The sequence below is a fragment of the Penicillium maclennaniae genome, assembly GCF_028827695.1.
Source record: "Penicillium maclennaniae strain IBT 15551 chromosome Unknown utg000003l:1.0-5670915.0:1.0-5674809.0, whole genome shotgun sequence".
In the NCBI taxonomy this organism is placed as follows: Eukaryota; Fungi; Ascomycota; class Eurotiomycetes; order Eurotiales; family Aspergillaceae; genus Penicillium; species Penicillium maclennaniae.
The window spans coordinates 4,962,525-4,982,658 of NW_026623215.1; the positions used below are offsets into that span (position 1 = coordinate 4,962,525).

Here is a 20,134-nt window from a genome sequence, read left to right on the forward strand (position 1 = left end):
CGCTCCCTCTGAGACTAAGATAGGCAGAGCGCCTTTTTAGTAATTTATATACGCGATACGCTAAGTTCTGTCTTATATTAGGTATATTTCCGTGCTAATCGTCCTTACCCTTCGGTTTATTTATCTTTTCTATTTAGTTATATTTTATTACTAACTTATCTAGGTTCCCCTTAGTATATAGGGTAACTTAATTAATATAGTTAATTTAGTTAAGTATATCACGGATATTTAGGCTATTATTACTAAGTCTGCTAAGGAGGCGGATAAAGATAGTAAGCTTATTGCTAGTGACCCTATCTAATTTAGTGCTATTTATATTTATGCTAAGGAGGTAATTCGCGCCTTTATTACTAACTTTCTACACTTAGTGTCTTATCACTCTAGTATTTATAACCTAGGCACTATATATATTACTAAGCCTATAAGTTAGAAGCCTATTTAGTATAAGTTTCGCTAATAATTCTATAGGTTAACTTTATTATTTACTAAATATATTTAGCTAGTTATCTCCTTATTACTATCGATAACCCTAGCCTTAGTATATCTAATATTTATTATCTCTTATAGAAGGCTTCGCTAGTCCCTTATTTATCCCCTAAAGATATTATATCTGCTTCCTAGTGGGTTACGAAGCTAACCTTCCGCGATAATATTTTGGCCGCGCTTCGCCTTTAGTACACGGATAAAGACGCTAATAGTACGGTAATTATTAATAATATTATAGCCTATCTTCCTCCTATACTTTAACTTTTTAGTCTTATTTCCTTAATATATTAGTGTATCTTCGTAGAGGTTTTATATATAAAACCTTAAATACCTAATTTTATTCTTACTGTTTTTATAGTAGCTAACTTTAGGTCGGGATCTTTTTTTAGGATTTTAATAAACTCTTCTGCCTTTTCTCTTTTTCCTATAGTCCTATATTACTTCTTAGGTATTCTTTATATCTACTTCTAGTAATTACTAATTATATTCTGCGGGCTATCCCTTTCACTTAACTAAGAAGTGTATCTTATTACGGAAGATTTTCTTATCCTTAACCTCCTTAACCTCCTATTCGTTATTATCCGCGAGCTCTGATATTAGAAGTGGGTTCGCGTCTAATTTACGTTAGTGCTAGGGCTCGAGGAAGGTTATAGGGAAGATATTATATAATTAGGAGTATTAATTAGGTAAGCTTAGACGATACACTTATATTCCGACTATTATAAGTACGCGGAATAGTCTAATAAAGTGTGGTAAGAGTTTTCTTATAGGTATCTTTAGCTTTAAGTTACGGGTTAAAAGGGCTATAAGATCTCTACGCTTAAATTTAATTAGGGTATAGTATTTATTATAGTGCTTCGCTATAGTTTCGGTAGCTCTTCGCTATATTTTCTTTATTTTTTTTACGGAGATTATATAGCTTTTATATTCGATCTACTATAGCTAGCACTTCCTCCTTTAGTGCTCTAGCCTCGGAGCGTAATTAGAAATTTAGGGAATATCCTATAAGGGCTTAGAAGGGCGAGATACCTATAGTAGTATTTATAGTATTATTATATATAAACTCTGTAATTTATAGCAGATTCGGCTATATTTATTACTCGGTATCTATAAAATACTATAAGTAGTGCTTAAGGGTTTAATTTATCCTTTCTATTTAGCTATCTATCTATAAGTAGAAAGCCATAGAAAATCGGAGTTTTATCCTTAAGTAAAAATATAGTTTTAACTAGAATTTATTAATAAAGATAGGGCCTCTGTCGGATATAATATCTTCTGGTAGGCTAAACTAAAGTTCGATCTTATAATATATTATAACGGTAAGGGAACTAGCGTTAATCACTATTAAAATAGGGATAAATCGGCACTATTTCGTAAAGCGGCAGATAATAACTAAGATTATATTATAAGGCTCGTTCTTATAGATCACTAAGGGTAGACCTATAATAAAGTCTATAGAGATTTTAGCGAATAGTTATAAAGGTTATAGTAGGGATTCGAGGTTACTATATAGCCTATACTAAGGTACTATAGTTCCTTAGTAGATAGAGTAAGTTTTTATATATTCTATAATATCTTAGTATATATTTATCTAATAATATTTCCGTTATAGGAGCTCTATTATCCTATATTTCCTAAAGTGTCTTACTAAGGGATTATCGTAATAGATTTATAGTAATTTCTATTTTAGGTTACTCCCTATAGGGATATAAAGGCGTATTCTGTAGCGTAATAGGCTATCGAGGTTAATAGACTATTCTTTTATACGCTATTTCCCTTACGAAATAGCTATCTTTTAGCTCTAAGTCTCTGGATCGTTATCCTAGATTCTCTTAACCTAGATCCGTAGATTAGCGCTTACGTACTCCGTATAAGCGTTCTTACTAGCACTAGTACTCTATACTATACTTTAGGGTAACTATTAAGCGCGACTTAACTCCTCCTAGATAGCCTAGTTAGCTATTTCTATATTACCTTAGCCTCAATTCACTTAGGTATTAATAGGGATTCATATATAGAGTTTAGGTTCTTCTTAGTTATTATACTCTAACTAGGATTTACTAGCTAGGAGGTCTCTTAGTTTGACCTCCGAAATACCCACGATTCGCTCTTAAATAGGGTTTAGAAGCTCTATTCTTTAGAGCTATATCTTTATTTAGCTATCGTAAGAGGCTATCGGCGGGATTTATTTTATTTACTTAGTATTTAATTATAAAATTAAAGGGGGTAAGAAATAAATACTACTAGGCTTAGCGTCTATTAATTTTTAGCTATTTAATAAAGCCCTAGAGATTCGAATAATCAGAGAGGACCTTAATAAGGTACTTACTTCCTTCTAAGTAATATCGCTATTACTTAAATAAATATATAATAGCGAATAGTTCCTGGTCCGGGGTACTATAGTTTAGTTCTGCGCCAGTAAATTTTCTTAACTAAAACGCTACGAGGTACTATCGCTCTTTATTATTAGGTTATAATATTATCCTAGCTATCCCTAAGTTAGATATATTAGTTTTAATTTGGATATATCTTACTAAGTCGAAGAATTTAAGGAGTGGGGCTTACTAAAAGGTATCTTTTAGTTATTAAAATATTACCTTTTCGATATCGTTTAGATCTATATTCCCTTATTTCTTACTATTCTGGCTTCCCTTTAGAAGGTTAGTAAGAGGGACTATAATAAGGGAGTATCCTTTAATAAAATACCGGTAGAAGTTATAGAATCCTAGGAATACTTAGATATTATAGAATATTTTAGGTATTTCCTAGGACGCGATAGCGGTAACGCGTTATAGGTCTATTAAGATACCTTAGCTACTAATTATAAAGCCGAGGAATTCTACTTAGTCTTAGTAGAATATATATTTAGATATTTTTGCGTAAAGCTATACTTCCTTTAGTCTTTCGAGGACTTATTAAAGGTATTTTATATATAACTTATAGTCTAATAAGAAGATAAGAATATCGTCTAGGTATATAATATAGATTATATTAAGTAGGCTATATAACGCGATATAAATATAGTTTTAAAAGGTAGTCGGTACGTTAGTAAGTCCAAATAGTATTACTATATATTTATAGTGGCCGTATTATGTCCGAAAGGCTATTTTCTATTCTTCGCCCTCTCTTATTTAGATTTAGTAATATATATCCTATATATCGATTTTGCTAAAGTATTTTATACCCGAAAGGCGGTTAAGGATCTCTGAAATAAGGGATAAAGAATAGCGATTCTTAACTAAGACTTTATTTAATCCTCGGTAATCTACGCAGAGACATAAATTACTATCTTTTTTTAGTATAAAGAGGATTAGCGCCCCTATAGGACTCTTAGAGGGTCGGATATATCTATTTACGAGGTTTTCGTTAAGATATCTCCTTAATTCCGCGAGTTTAGTTTGCGAGAGGGGGTATATTAGCTTATAGGGGGGTAATACCCCTTCCTTAAGTTCGATAGTGTAGTTAATTAACTTTTGTATTAGCAGAATCTTTAACTAATTGGCCGCGAATATATTATGAAATATCTCTAGTTTATTTAGTAGTATTAGTTCGGATATAGTCTCTATTTCTTTATTATCCTTTAGAAGCTATATATCTTCTAGTATTTAGATCGCGATATAAATATAGGTATAGTTTTAGTAGGCCTTAGTAAATTACTATAGGCTAAATAAGAAGAACTCTTTTGCCTCGAACTACTATTATTAGTCTAATAATAAATAGATTTAAAGGTCTTAAATTATAGTTATTAATAGAAGGATAGGGCTACCTTCTAGGCGTAGGTCCCTATCTATAGCTATATATTATCTTATAAAGCTATAAGGTATCCCCCTTAAGTTAGTAGCGGTAATAGGGACTTTCTATACCTTATAAGAGACAATCTTTTAGTTCGAGATTACCTAAATAGTTAGAGCGGTAGTCAGGGTATATTCTAGGTTATACTTTTTTGCGAATTAGTAGCTAACTAAATTAACTTCGGCGTAACTATCTAGGTCCGCGTGTATGATAAGGGCGTTCCGTACTTGAATTAAGATATAAAAGCGTAAGGAAGGCCCTATCTTAGGGTCTAGAGTTATAGGGGTAGAGCTTACTTTAACTTATTCCCTTTTTTCTAAGTTCCTTAAGGATTAGATACGCGCGAGATATATATTTAGTCTGTCTTTAGTGTAGTTTAGGGCGATATAGCCGAATTCGTGGTATCGGTAGTATTAGGGTCTTAATCCTAAGCGTAGTAGGTTTCGGTCTTAGTTCGTAATTAATCTGTATATATTATTTAAGTTATAATAGCTATGGCTTTCCCGGAAGTGTAAGGAACCTAGCTAGGTCTTTAAGGGTTATTACTTCTTATATCTTTAGGAGGCGTTATCCCTTCTCTAGTTATATATATATCTAGATTATGCGAGGCGTCTTAGTGGGCGTTAATACTCTTAGGTTTTATTAGCGAATTAGCGACGTTTCTTAGCTATTTAGAGTAGGTTCTAGAAATATCTCGCTTTACTTACTATAGTATCGCGTATCTTTAGTAATTATTCTTTAGGGAGATATTCGCTTATATAATAGCGAAGGGCTAGGTTAAGCTTAGAGTAATAGAATATTATACTATCCTTTTCGCTTTTCCGTTCAAAATATTATTTTAGGCTATCTAGATAGGTATAGAATTAATCCGGATTATCTTATAGCCTTTAGCGTGCCTAGCTAAGGCTAATACTTATATTAGCCCGTAAGGTAGCTATATTATATAGGAGGGTAGTTATCTAGTCTTTAAAAGCTATCTATAAGCTCTTAAGCTCTTATTATTTCTCTATAGGCTTTATATATATATATTATAGCTATCTTTAGCGATAGTCATATTCTATTATTATTATATTAGCGAATATCTTTTCTCGGTCTATAGGGTATTATTTTAGGTCGGCTTCGAATTAGTATTTAAGATTAAGAATTCACTCTTAACGTTTCCGGAGGTTAAAGTCCTTTAAAAAGGAAGGGATATCTTTAATTTTAATACCCTTTTTATCGTTACTCGCGGTCGATTTGTCTTTATTTTATAGCTAGGTCCTTATCTTAATTAGTACGGTTCGGTCCCCTTTAAGCTCCCGAATATATTTAAGAAGGCGGATTTTCTTATTAAGGCGTTCGATTTTATCTTCGATAGTTTAGCTATTATTTCGGAGTTCTCTACGGGTCGCTTAATATCCGCGTAGGTCCCCTAGAAGTGATTCGTATTATAGCGGGTTAGGAGAAATTAACTCGGGTTAGTTTAGTCCTAAGGTTAAATCGGTAGCGTCTCTACGCTAGGACATAGTAGTAGCCTCGTGCGATATAGGTGTATTATCGCCTTCGGTAGCGACGCGGGAGCGGAGGATATAGTTATTAACAGATATACTTCCTTAGGTAACCGATAAAAGAAGAATCAGAATTATAAAGGATCTATATATTTAGGATAGAAAGCCTGTTAGTTAGGTAAGGAAGGATATCTGGACTAGGTATAATATTATAGAAGTAAGACTAATTCTTGCTAAGTCTAGATTAATTGGAAACCCTCTCGATTTAAGTACGAATTAGGTCCGAGACTTGCTTATCCCACTGCGGGGCAAACCTTCACCGCTAGTCCTCAGTATTCCTTTACAGGGTGGCTTAAACCGTCGATCCTTGACATCATTCTTTTGGCTTTTCTTCGGTTCCCTTCTTTGCCACCTTCATTATGTTGCTGCCTAGTATTTGTATGTCATTCTAGACATCATTTCTAGGCTATCCTAGCCTATAAATATGTCCCTCCTTTCTAGCAGAAAGAATCAAGTCAGTTCTACTTTCCTGAAGTCATTTTCCACTTTCCAAAAGTCATCTCTACCTTCTTCCTTTGATCCTCAGGACTGTGGTTCTGTCTTCGTTTAGGCTATATCTGCTTATAGTCTATCCTACGACCTTTGACCTTCCACCTTTGTCTGGCACCGACTGACCCAGCCGGACTAAGGTTGATCCCACGGACTTAAGGGGCCACGATCTGCTTCGTGGTAGCTTTCCCCTTATATCCCAACAAGATCTAGTTCTTAGCTCTTAAAAGAGAATAGTGGAGGCAGTCAGATTGTCTCGTCGTAGATCCGTTAGATATATCGCCGCTAGAGCGACTTACGCGAAAATATTTACGGAAAGGATACTCACTATACGATATATATCTTTAAAATCTTAGGCCGGCCTAATGTTTCCGGGCGGCTACTATCGATAGCGAAAATTCTATATTTATGATTTCCGAGTATAAAGAGCGGGAACTTATCGCTATAGGGCGACTTATTAAGGAGAGGTAACTTCTAACAATAACTTCCCGAGCCCTAGGTAGTGTGAAGGGCTGAAGCGAGACTTAGATTCAATCTGACTAGGCCACGAACTGTGTACAAAAAGCTTAAAGAAGGGATGTTCCCTCCGTGCGTTCGTTCTGTTAACATACTAGGGTCACGTAGTTTATGTGACCTATACCGGGCATAGGCCCGTGATAATACCCCCCCCTCTAACCTGAACCTCCCGGGGGTCGCGACAACGTGCGTATCGGTGTTGATTTAACGTCGTATTACGTCCGAAACGGGGCCGTTTCGTTCCTTAAAGGCTTCTAATATAGCGTAATCCTAGACGGAGTCTAAGGTTTCTTATATTTATTCTGCCTACCCCGTCTATTATACTAGCGCTTCGTCGCGGTGTCCCCGTCTGACCTTCTTACGCCGAACGGTAAGGATTTTCTGAACTTCGTACTCTTCTTCGCTATCGACTATAATCGGAGGCGGCTACGTATTATCCATAATTTATAATAGGAAGGGGTCCGCTACTATAGGCCTAACTAATTCGATATAGAAGACTAAGTATACGCCTATAGGTATATTAAGCTTAATAATATGCGGTAACGGTACGTCTATAACTCTATACCGGGCGTATAGCTAGTCTAGCTTCTTTAATAGTTATTACGTACGTATATTCCGAAGGTTTAACTATACCTAGTTATCTTTCTTATAGATAGGGGTGGCCTAGCGTTATCGATTTATCTGCTCCTCCTATAGTGCCTATACCGAAGTAATAACGGCTTAGGCCTAATCGGTAGCTTCTTATAGGCGATTTATAAACGTTTCGCCTACTCTTCCTAGCTATATTAGGGTATCCGGTAACTAGTTCGACTTATCTATCCCGATTAGGTCGATATAATATCCGTGGGTAAAGAAGAAGGGGGAGATCCCTATTAATTACGTCGCGGTTATTAATCGCGGTAGCGACTATTAGTAAAAGCTTCTTCTAATTATCCTATACGTAAGTAGAAAAGACGTATAGGATCTATTTAATTTCTTAGTTAGCCCGCTCCGTTATACTATCGGTCTACGGGTAGAAGGCGGTCAATAATTATTATTAAATCGATAGTATTTCGTACACTTTTCCCTAAAATACGCTAACGAACTAAGGGCCGCGGTCACTTACGATCGTTAATAGGACGCTATAATATATATAGAAGTGCGTAAGGAATGCTTCCGCTATATCTTTTACTATTATATCCCTTATTCTAATAAGGATTACTCCTTTCGTTAGCTAGTCCGTAATTACTATATAATTTATTACTCCTATAGATCCGGATAGCGATAGGCTAATAATAAAGTCTACTAATATTTTAGCTTAGATTCGTTAGGGAATCGGCAGTAGTCTTAATAGCCTATACTTTGTATTACGCTATACCGAGCTATATCCGTAGATAGTATAGTTCCGTAGAAATTATTATATATCTTTTATAGCTCCGAGCCAGAAGAATCGTCGAGATAGTATTAAATATATTGCGTCTCGTCCGGGGTGCGCTATTATATATAAGTTATAGATCTTTTGGATAATACCCGTTCATAAGGTCTCGTTATCTGGGATCTATATTCGTTACCTAAAATAGAGTAATCCTCGATTATCTAAATAGCACTCCGATAGGCTTATCTTTATATTCGTTTTAGCCGCGATTTAATAGTCTCCCTTTAGTAAAGTGTAGGAGATTTATTAGTATATTATATTAGAACTCTTTACCTTCGTTTACTCTGCCTATAGCTCCGGTTCCTTAAATAATAGGATATTTCTTTTGAAATCTATCTCTCCCTAGGCTTAGTTATCGTCTGCTTACCTTATCTTAACTAAGACCCTTTTAAGTAGGACTCAGAAGCGATTTAATAGCCTTTCGTCAGAGATACCCTTAGGTATATCTTAGTTTTAATAAGAGAGAGTATCTAACTATACTATTAGCTTACCCGGACAGTATTATAGGTTAAAGTTAAACTCTATTAAAAGGTTAGCCTACCTTATCTGCTATTTATTAAGGTACTATATCTTACTAAAGTATCGTAGGTTTTTATAGTTTGTTACAATAGTGAATTAGGGTACTATCTTTAGCTCCGGCCTCTATTTATATAGGGCTCGTATAATAGCTAGGAGCTTCTTATCGTAGATCTCGTAGTTTAACTCTGCTAGGGATAGCTTCTATAATAGATAGGTATATAGTTATAGATAGCTATTAGGTCTATATTATGATAAGACTGCCTTAGTGGCCTAGCCAGAGGCGTTGGCTTCGACTACTATTTTACGATCTTCTTTAAAGTGCGCTAGGATCGGTACGTTAACGAAAAGATCCTTTAGCTCCGTAAAGGCCTATTAATAGTTATTATCCTATTAGAATATAGTGTTCTTCTTTATTAGTCGTATTAACGGTGCCGAAAGGTCGGCGAAACGTAATATAAATAGCCGGTAAAAGTTCGCGAATCCGATAAAGCTCTATATATCTTAAATAGACTCTAGCCTCTCTTATACTCTAATTACCTCTACCTTCTTTAGATCTATATAGATACCCTTTTTGGCTTAGATAATAAAACTAAGGTACTTCACTAAGTCTTACTCGAATTCTAACTTCGTAATATTATATTAAAGACCCGCGTCTATTAGCTTCTGTAGCACCTCACTAACTTTCCGTTAGTGATCCGATAGCGTTCCGCTAGAGTAGATAATTATATTATCGATATACGCTAAGATAAAGTCGTCTAGGTACTCTTATAAGGTCTAGTTAATATACCTTTAGAATATCGTTAGTGCGCCTATTAGCCTAAATAGTATAACGTTCTATTCGTAAAGTCTATATCGCGTCCGGAAGGCTATTTTCTATTCCTCTCCTAATTATACGCGAATTTTATAGAAAGCTATAATAATATTGAGCTTCGTAAACTATTAGGCTTAGCTAATATTCCGTAGTGTCTCGCGGATTAGTAAGAGGGGGTATCGGTCTTTTACTGTTCGCTTATTTAACCCCCTATAATCGATATAGAATTATATATCTCCCCTAGGCTTCCGAACTAGTAAAATAGGTATAGCTACTAGGGATTAGCTTACCTATATAAAGTTCTTCCTAAGTAGGTCCGTTAGTGTCTTCCGTAGATAGAGTAGTTCTTCCTTATTTATACTATAAAGGGGTCCGTATAGCGGTAACTCTTCGACGCTATTTTAGTTATATTTTAGGGGAATTTTGTGATTGACCCTAAGCCGATAGGGTAATAATTTATTAGCTAGCTATTAGCTAAAGACCTCTAACTATCGCTAGTAATATTTTAGTAGCTTATCCTTTAGGTTAATATACTCCTTAGGTCGTAGCGCTTTCTTAATATTATCTAGCGAAACCCTACTAATTCGTATATATTCTATACTTAATACGTTCCGTAAGAGCTCTTTAATTATTAGTGCTATAGCCTATGCGATATATAGCGCCTTCGCTCTAGTAAGTCTGATTATATAGTCTGCGTAATTCTAATATCTTATTCGTTCCCCGGACCTTATAAAGATATCTAGGTATCCCTTTCTGGCCGAATAGCGTCTGTTTATATCGTGTAGCTATAGGTCCCTAAGTATTATACTATTATCCTATAGTCCAATAATATATATAAATACCCGGCCTTATTAGTGGTTATAGACGTCGAGGTCGAAATACATAGCGTAGGTGATTCGGTACTGATTCGGCACTACTCCGTCGAGGATTCGCGGTCGTATCTTAATACGCGGGAGGTGAAGTAACTAGACTAAAGGCTCGTTTACTATAGTATAGTAACGGTAACTATTATCGACTAGAGCTTATATAAATTAAATTCTGTTTACTTTAGCGTTAACTAAGAATAATAATATCTCTTATTTTAGTAGCTTTTCGATCCCCTTTTGCTCCTATTCGCGGCTAAGAATAGAAGTTACTCTTTTCCTAAATCTTTCTCTGTGGCCGTATTATTATTATCTGTGGGCGTTACTTCGCTATTACTTACCGGTCTCGCCTTATTTATATAGGTACTATACTTCTTCCCCTTCTATCCTAAATCGGTTATAATTCGTAGATAATTCGGTCGCTAGGCGGATAGGAGTATATACTCAGTAATATAATAGCCCGCTCTACTATATTATAGGTACTTCCCTTTAGCTTATTATCTGTCTAACTTATTAGGACTTACCTATTAGGCTTATTTAGGGGTATCGCTACTTAGTTATTAGGTTTTTATATATAGTTTAGCGTGGTTTACTATGAGTATTGGAGTCTAATCTATATTATCGCTCGCTCTTAGTAAGCGTGGACGACCTATTCGCTTAGCTTTATTAATATTAAGGGTATCTATATCTATGCTAATTTCGTGGAGTCTGGAGATTAGTTCAGAAAAGGTAGCGGGAATATTATGATTTATAAGTAAATTAGTTATTATTTTATTAAGTGCCCCGAGGAGGATTTGCCTCTTAGCTTTATTATATTAGTCTAGGGCGTCTGTGTCCGTAAACTCCTTCTTTAGTCGTAGTAGGAACTTCGAAAAGGTTATTTTATTAGGTTATCGGATCTAGTGTAACTGTCTCGCTATATATACCTTAATATTTAGGTCTCTATAGATATTCTCGAGGTAATTTAATAGTGCCTAAGGGTCGCCGGTGTCTTAGCGTAGTTTCACGAACGTTCCGCTATTCTTCTAGGCGAGTTTCTCTAGCCTAGAGAATATATATATAAATTGGTCCTGGGGCGAACTAATAGCTTATTTATTAACGCTTAGTTTATTCTCAATCGTTATACGCTAGGTTAGCTAGTCGTTTATGTTACCACCGAATAGGATAGGGTCCGGTAGTCGTGCCTTTAGACGGTAAGGCCTTTTGTTTCGTAGGTGTTTCGCTATTACTTTAGTAGCGATTTATGACAGTGTCGCTTGTTCTTCCGTGGTCGTTATCGTGGTAAGTAGGACCTATTAGTCTAGTATTACTTTAAGGCGCCGGATTTATTCTTCTTGAATAGCGTCTTATTAGTTACGTCGCTCTCGTTCTTCGTTTTATATAGCTTAGGTCTGTGCTATTTGCTATAGTAGCGTCTGTGCCTATAATAGTGGGCTTGTCGCTTCCTGGTGCTGTATCCTCGCTAGGGGTACGGCTTTGTGGGGGAAACGGTCGTGTTTTGTCGGTGCTTTGTCAGTTTAACGATAGTGAAACAGAAGCTTTTTGTATATAAAGGGCTAAAGCGAGACTTAGATTCAATCTGACTAGGCCACGAACTGTGTACAAAAAGCTTAAAGAAGGGATGTTCCCTCCGTGCGTTCGTTCTGTCAACATGCTAGGGTCACGTGGTTTATGTGACCCATACCGGGCATGGGCCCGTGACAGGTAGGATAGAAGAGGAAACAGAACCGGTCACGCCCGGTCGTTCTGTGAAGCCGAGAATATTATAAAGGCTATTTTAAGCAGATATAGGTACTATATAGCTCGTAATAAGAGGCCGTTAGAGCTATAAGCGATGCCACCTCGAGAGAAAGCTCTTAGAAAATTCGTTGGACTAAGCAGTATATCTTATATTTATCTTTGAAATATACAGCTCTTCTTGTAGGCCTAGCTGGAGAAATACTTATATATAAATATTGTTCTGGGTATATTTTTTTGGGAAGGTGGTGTACTTGTAAACCCCGGAATAAAGCCTTTGCTCTGAGAGCTTAACCCTCCTAAGAGAATCCTCTTAAGAGGAAATTAGACCTATAAGTCCCGACCGGAGAGTAACAGCCAGATAAGAGGGGCTAAGTCATATAGAACCCCTCTTTGTACTGCACCTATCCTCTAACGGTCGTCCTAGTCTTAGTCTGCTCTGGAGACGGATCGGACCTATCTGGATTTCACTTACCTATTTCCGGTGAGCAGGAATACTACTACCCTTTAATAATATGCCTTACTTACCCCTTTTCTTATATTAGGTTACACGTCACCTTTTAAGTCGATGATAGTAACACTAATAGTGTTATCTAAGTACTTAACGAGAGATAAGCGGTATTAGACTGTTATGGTTAAACGGAGCAAATCCTCTGAGTTTGCTATGAATTGCAGCTAAATACGGGGGCCGCTGCAGCAGTGATGCGATACACTGCAGACCGCAGTGGCTTTCTATTCGTTAGTGGTTGCCTAGATAAGCCAGCCCGAGACAGTATAGGGTGTTAGGGGAAGAAAGATTAAGTGATCTGACATCGACCCCGCTTAGTATCTTGTTTCTCTTCCTTTCCTCTCCTTTCTCTTAAAGCTGAATTGTCTGAACTATATCTTACAAGGCTTGTTTTACTATATATGTAACCATTACTCCATATCCTTAAGTGCCAGCGAAATGAACCAACCTTCTCATGTGGAAAGTCTGACTGAGACGCTGAGAAACTTTGGCTTGAGTGATGCGCTTGAAGATTCAGAGCACTTGTTATTTAGACCTTAAGCAGATAGTGGATTGGCGTTGACGGCTTTTGATCAAATTCCCCGCTACCTGTTTCGGGTCGCCTCCCCCAAATCCGCCGGAACGACAAATGAGACGTGGGTTCGTTCAGAGTCAACCTCCCAGAACAGAAACTCCTATACGGATGATATTTTCTTCGACTTAAATATTGAGAAGCGGACGACCATAGCTCGAACACTTAACCTGCATCTTCGGTGGTGGGAAAAGCGCGGCCTAAGGGACAATTTTGTCTTATGGACCAGCTCATTGCTCTTCGCAATTCAGTATATCTACTACCGATATCTGAGCCAAGAAGATGGCTCGAGTTTAGAGCAGATAAAGTTATATGTGATAGATACGGAATAGTTCCCTAAAGGCGCATTTCTTCGTGACTTAGACCTGATTGATGCTTTCTGGGAATCCGATAATCACCGAGCAGGAAAAAATTTGGAGAACTTACGATATTTTCGTGACGAAACCGAGAATTATTTTAGAGAATACCTTTCACAAGGGTCACTGAAGATCGAGGGTAAATATGAAATAATCTCCGGCCAGTCTCTTATCGAGGATAATCGATTGCGTCGCCTATAGCCCTATTTTCGTGAGTTTCATGATTTTCCAGTCAGTAACGGGAAACCGATATAGGTCAAAGAAGTTATTCGTCTTCGTAAAGCTATTTGGAGGGTTACCGATTCAGCGTAATTATCGCTAACAGAGACAGTCGACCGTTTTAAGGCTCTCGAAGAGATCGTACAAACCCTTAAACCGGGCTAGAGATTCCCCTTTGCGATTTACTTTGCATCACTTATTGGTTCTGGATCTTCAACTGACGAATAAGGTGAGGGAGTGGACGGTATCTTCTTAAAGTATTTCTAATTTACGTTTCCTTACGGTGGGTCGACAATATTTCCACTCTATGAAAAGATATGGATATGACCACGGGCGCTAACAGAAAAATTTCAAGAAAAGTAAGTATGGCGCCCTTCCAACGTCGATATTGTCGCACCAGAAATAATGCCTGAAATGAAGTGGGTCAAAAGACTTGCTCATAAAACATATACCCACTGCGCGCTGAGACTCGCTCTAGGTTGGCGTCTTCCCCATAGTTTGGTGCTCTTTGCTTCTTTTTGACAAAAGTTCTAGATCACGTCTCAGCGGCCGAAGCAAGTATTGCCAGTTTAAAATCTGATAATTTTTCCTCTGGAAATAGCCATGCTGTGGCAAATTCGAACGACTTGGTGGACCGTACAAGCCAAATCCTTCTGATAAGGCTTCGCTCAGTACAGACCATATGTGAAAAGCTTATCTTGGGGATTTTATTAGGTGCGGTATAGGTACAGCCATCCTTGATTTCATTTCTTTTCCCATGCTCTTTTCAATCTATTATATTGTTAATATTTGTTTTCCATGACTTGTTTTGTCCATACGTTTCCGTAGATACTACGGTAGTATTAAACCAGAAAAATCGAAATGGGGCCCCATAACAAGAAAGATATCCGTTCGTTTTAAAACTCTATAAGTATTAAGACTGAATATTGATACAGTACCTAAATGGTATTTAACCCATAGAGAAGAGGTACAAGACCATTAGCCGTTACTTTCAAACTCGTTCGATGGCCTACGTTCGGGATCGAACTAGGGCAAAATGACGCCACTTAGCCTTGTGAATGGTTAGTGGACATTCAGGACTTCCCAATCTGAATAGGCCAGAAACCCTTAAGAATGTTTACACACAAGGGCTAATATATGTGTTGAAACATGGCGACTTTACGGTCTACCATTACGCCCATTCCTGCAGATTTTCCTATTGGATGGCCTATGTTCACCACTAACGTGGGTTAACTCAAACGCTGCCAGTTCGGAACACAGATGCTTCGGCGAAACAGACCGTTGAACTCAGCATATAATCTACCGTACTTGATGAACTTGCACGAGGCTTTAATTAAGTCTTGTGAATGTTGGTCAACGAAGGAACAAGATGATCAATACGTCAAGGCAATTTTGAGTTATATGATGAGAATTTACTTACCTCAAGATTTGAGGTTGACAGTTTATGGAGGACCTGAGATAGGTTCATCTTCAGTTAAACATATTAAACCGCACGTTATTGCTAGAGTTACAGTATTACTCTATCAGCCGCAATTTTGTTCCTGCGGGAAGCCTGAATCTACCCATTCACGTTTCTATCGATGCTTGCTTAAATTTGACACTTCAATCAGAGCGCATAGCCTTTACCTATAAATATTCCGTTAGATATTAGCTCTCCTAGCATTCTCCAGTATATGGCCGTTGTAGGTTTTGTCGGCGAAGGCAGCTAATCCGTCTCGCTTATAGAGCCTATACCACCGGAGAAATTTCAGTACGCAGGCAGGGAACATACCATTTCTTTCTAGGTATATTGGCGAGTGACTGCGTGACGCCTAATCGCCAGATCTTGGAGCATACAGAATCGTGTTCCGTAGAACCGGCGCGAGGATGAGAAATGTGAGCCTATTCTCTATGTATCAAAAGGGTTTATTCTGACTATTAGCTTCATCAAAAGACGTACAGCGAGAGCATACTATATATCCTTCGCAGCAGGCGGCTTTTACAGAAGAACAGAAACGGGGTCTTGCGGGCGATGTACTCGAGAGAATGACCTCGCCCGGTGACTGTACTTGCTAGGATATTAAGGACTGAATTTATATATTTACTGACTAATCCAAACCATCGGGTCGGCTTATCTTCCAAATGTCGAAAGGTCAAAGCGATTGGTGTACGTGGTGCCTGGGGTATGAATCTCCTCGTACTTACTAACTCAGAGATGTGAGTAAGCTAGTAAACATTCCGTCCTGACCGGCCACTCCACGATAGCTAACTCCTAAGATGTAGACTTTGATTTGCATTATTCGATTATCTGCTGAATCCTGATTCAAACAAGCAATAGAAGAGACTATCGCAGAGCTGCGACGTTAGCTTGAAGAGGAGAGACAGGCGCGAGAGGGAGCAGAGCGCTGTGAGGAAGAGGAGAGACTGGCGCGAGAAGAAGCAGAGCGCCTCCAGGGAGAAGCAGAACGGCGACTCCAACCAACACCCTGTTCCGCCTCCTCGATCGTTGCTATGAGTCTCTGTCTCAAGCGATCGCGAGTTGAGACGGATGCGACTCTCACAACCCAGGGTGACGCGACTGACCTAGTGAACCGACTTTACCCTAAGTATATAGTCCCTTGGCCTGACTTACCCCAGCTCTAAGAGTAAGTCTGGAGCAAATTCGACCGCACCGCTGACTTTATCTCGCGCCCACTCTTTCCTTCCGATATTCGAATCGATTACGTCATAGGAATGTTCAGAACAGCCCGATCTATTCTGAAACGTCGCTTCGAAATCTTGAGCGAGACACTTCGGATAACTTTGTCGAAAAAGTTATTAATACTTTGCGAGATGATGAAGCCCTTCGCATAAGCAAGACTGACAGTGATTGGTGTGAATGTGGCGGCGAGCGAGAGACAGTCTCACATTTCTTGCTTCGATATACGAGGTGGAAAGAATAACGTCGCGCACTAATTGATGCTATAGGCCCGAGCTTTGGAAGTCTATCGCAGATGTTAGGAGGCAACCTGAAAGTTTTGGGGATGCGAGTGCATCGAATGGTAGAGCATGGAAATTCGACGTCAAGTTTGTCCGAGCCGTCATCGCGTTTGCAATGGAGACGGGACGGTGAGATACTGCTGATTGGCGGCTTTATTAGCGAGAGAAGGCTTGTCATTGGCCCGTCGCCACAAGGTGGATGATGTGCGCGCAGGACGCTGATGGCCTCGAGACATTGTGGCCATTTTAGTCCAGTATCCTGAGAGGCATCTGCTACATGAATCAGAACTATTCAGGCCGTAAAAGGGCAAAGGAGTATGAATATCGCGGAATACATAAATAGCCCTAGTGAATTCTACATCACTTTTTGCATGCTAAAATGGTTGTATTTGAATTTCCTGACTAACTGTAGATGAGGTTCTTGAGAAACAAATCACCAGCCAGACCCAATTATGCCCTTACAATCCTGAGGGTAAAACTGCCGAATGGCATTGTAGCTACACGCAAAGCTTGACTACCGTGTCAATCATGATATCTAGAAAATGCTAGCATCTGCCAACCCTCTGAATCTTGATGACTGTCAGTGTGGTTCCAGACTCAATTAATTGCTGCGGTTTAACAGTTAGATATGAACTCTATCGGTCTGTTGGCAATGGTGAATCGTCATTAATCAGCAGCCTAGAGCTCGCGTTTTTGACAGTTACGCAGCCAGAAAGGACTTGAACCCTGCGATCTGAGCATAGTTTTCACGTATACAATTAACATGAGAACAAAATTATGACTCTTGAAATCAATACTGTAGCCCTTTAACGAAAGTACGGACAAAGACGCCAGAGTAATCAAACATAATTAGATAGTGAGTGTTTTGACCGTTGAACCCCAAGAGCATTTGAATACTGTGAGCTGAGCAGAATTAAAGACTGGTGAGCTAAATTGATAGCGCGGTTACGTTGATGGAAATGAACACACTTTTTGACCATTAACCGCACTTGAATACCGTACAGAGCGTGCAAATCCCACTATCTGGCAATCTTTACCAGGGTGCTTGACTGGCTTTAAGTTAAATAGTTGTTTCTGGTGAAACCCCGTATCCTGCCTTGATGTGACCCTTGGTCACGTGGAATTCAGGGTCTACGTTATCCCCCGAGGAACAGGAAGTTTTCATTTCACCCGGGTGCGCGATCACGTAAGTCACTTTCTCACGTGGCGCTAATCCTGAAGAGGCTAGTCACGTGCTAGGCCAAGTATGGTTGGTCTGAATTATAGCGGCCGGTGTTGTTGCCAAAGCACTACGCCACGTGTCATATAATACAGTATTTAATACCATACGATACCAGATACTACGCAGGCCAAAGCTCTTCATGGTACAGTGGTGTAACGTAAGTATTTGACCTCGAGTACTTCGGGATCAATCTTTAGCCTGACCGCTTCATATACCGCCTACTTTATTAGTATGCCGCGTTTCAACGCGCACACACGCTATTATTTAACGCAGTTTAACGGATTTTTATCTTCTGAATTTGCTTTAATTATGCCTCCTATACGTACGAAAAGAGGCCCTGAGCTTAACTGCCTTACTAGGGCTAAGATCTGCGAATTACATACTACAAATGGCTGGGTGCAACAACTATTAAGAAGATACGCTTTCCCGACATTCCACGCTCGACTATTCAATATACTCTTACCTAAGAGGCAAAGCGTCAAAAGTAGCGGAGTCTTCCACGCTCAGGCGCCCCAAAGAAGCTTACTAAAGACGATCGTGACTATATATATAAGACTATCCAAGAAAAGCCATTAATATTGATCGAAGATTTACTCGCAGAGGTCGATTTAAGGTCTACCGTATATTAATTTGGCGCCTAACCACGAGATAGGCCTTCGGAAGTAGAGGAAGATATAGCGGCCTTTATTAACGCCTTTATACGCCAAAAAATGTCTAAATTGGGCCCTAAGATATCAACACTTTATATCTACGGATTGGGCCCGCGTCTATTGGTCTGACGAATATATAGTTAAACGTAGAATCGGCTAACGTTAAGAATGGACTTTTATTCGTCCGAAAGATCAGCTTTTTCAGTATTCAAAAGAGGGTTCTTAGGTTTAAATAGTTCCTACGCGAGGGAAGTAAATTAAGCAGATATTTTGGGCTGCTTTTTGCGGTTTACTACGTCGATCTGGCCTAATTCCACTATTCGGAGATCCTAAGTCTCGACGCGGTGGTGTCTCTTCGCGTACGATTAAAGAGCTATATCGGCGTGTCTTACCTACGCTACTTAATAGCCTTAATTATAATACTATTTTTTAGTAAGATAACGCGCCAGTATATACTATATATATCGTACAGGATACTCTTAATAAGCTTAAATATGAGATTATGGAATGGCCTCCCTATTCGCCTGATTTGAATCCGATTGAGAATCTATAGGCGCTACTAAAAGCCGAAATTTTGAAGCGTTATCCTAAGCTTATTGTAAAGGATCTATGTGTTCAGGATAGAAAGCCTGTCGGTTAGGTAAGGAAGGATGTCTGGACTAGGTGTAGTATTGTAGAAGCAAGACTGATTCTTGCTAAGTCTAGATTAATTGGAAACCCTCTCGATTTAAGTACGAATTAGGTCCGAGACTTGCTTATCCCACTGCGGGGCAAACCTTCACCGCTAGTCCTTAGTATTCCTTTATAACTACCTCCCCTTCTAGAGACGACGGGCCCCGGAAGTAATTGAAAAATTTTTTTTTTTTCTCTTAGTCGTTCTTTGGTATAACGTTATGTGGTAGCACGTGACTCCCTAGGGTCGGATTATATGATAGGGATAAGCCCTAGGTGTCGTTATACTTAAGGTATATTATATAGGAGTTATAAATAGTATTAGACTCCCTCTAGTTTCGCGGCAGACCCAGACGCGATAGGGTAATAATATTATTATATCGCGCGAGGTCGTGTATTTAATTTGGCTAATAGTAATATATATTTATATATGTCTTTTCTGGTTACGTATCGGTAGTTTTCTAGCGTATTATTATTGTTTACTTATATATATTATTAATATCTTTACTTATATATTTCCTTATTTCTCTCCCCTTACTCTTCCCCCTTTAATAACTCTCTTCTATCTCCTTAGTGCTTATATTTAGTATTATTTTAACTTCTTTTTATTTGTTCTTCGGCCATAACTTATTATTAGTTTAGCTTCCTCTTTATTTCTTTTCTTTTTCTCTATTTTTATCGTTATTTCGCTCGCGAATTAATATATCTGCTCTTTTGTCCCTTAGCCGTCGCCCTCTACGGAATATATCTCTGATCCCCGAGCTTACTTAGTGTATTCCCTACGCCCGCCGCTCCCTCCGAGAC

At 38.5% G+C, this 20,134-nt stretch overlaps 1 protein-coding gene across 1 annotated transcript; it reads left to right on the top strand.

Annotated features, from left to right (window-relative positions):
* Positions 1-15,949: 15,949 nt before the first annotated feature.
* N7477_003983 (uncharacterized protein) lies at positions 15,950-16,322 on the top strand (the record flags this gene model as incomplete). The annotated part of the gene is made up of 2 exons (XM_056965646.1): positions 15,950-15,990; positions 16,151-16,322. The coding sequence occupies 2 exons, from the start codon at positions 15,950-15,952 to the stop codon at positions 16,320-16,322; spliced, it is 213 nt and encodes a 70-aa protein (XP_056825599.1).
* Positions 16,323-20,134: the final 3,812 nt, after the last annotated feature.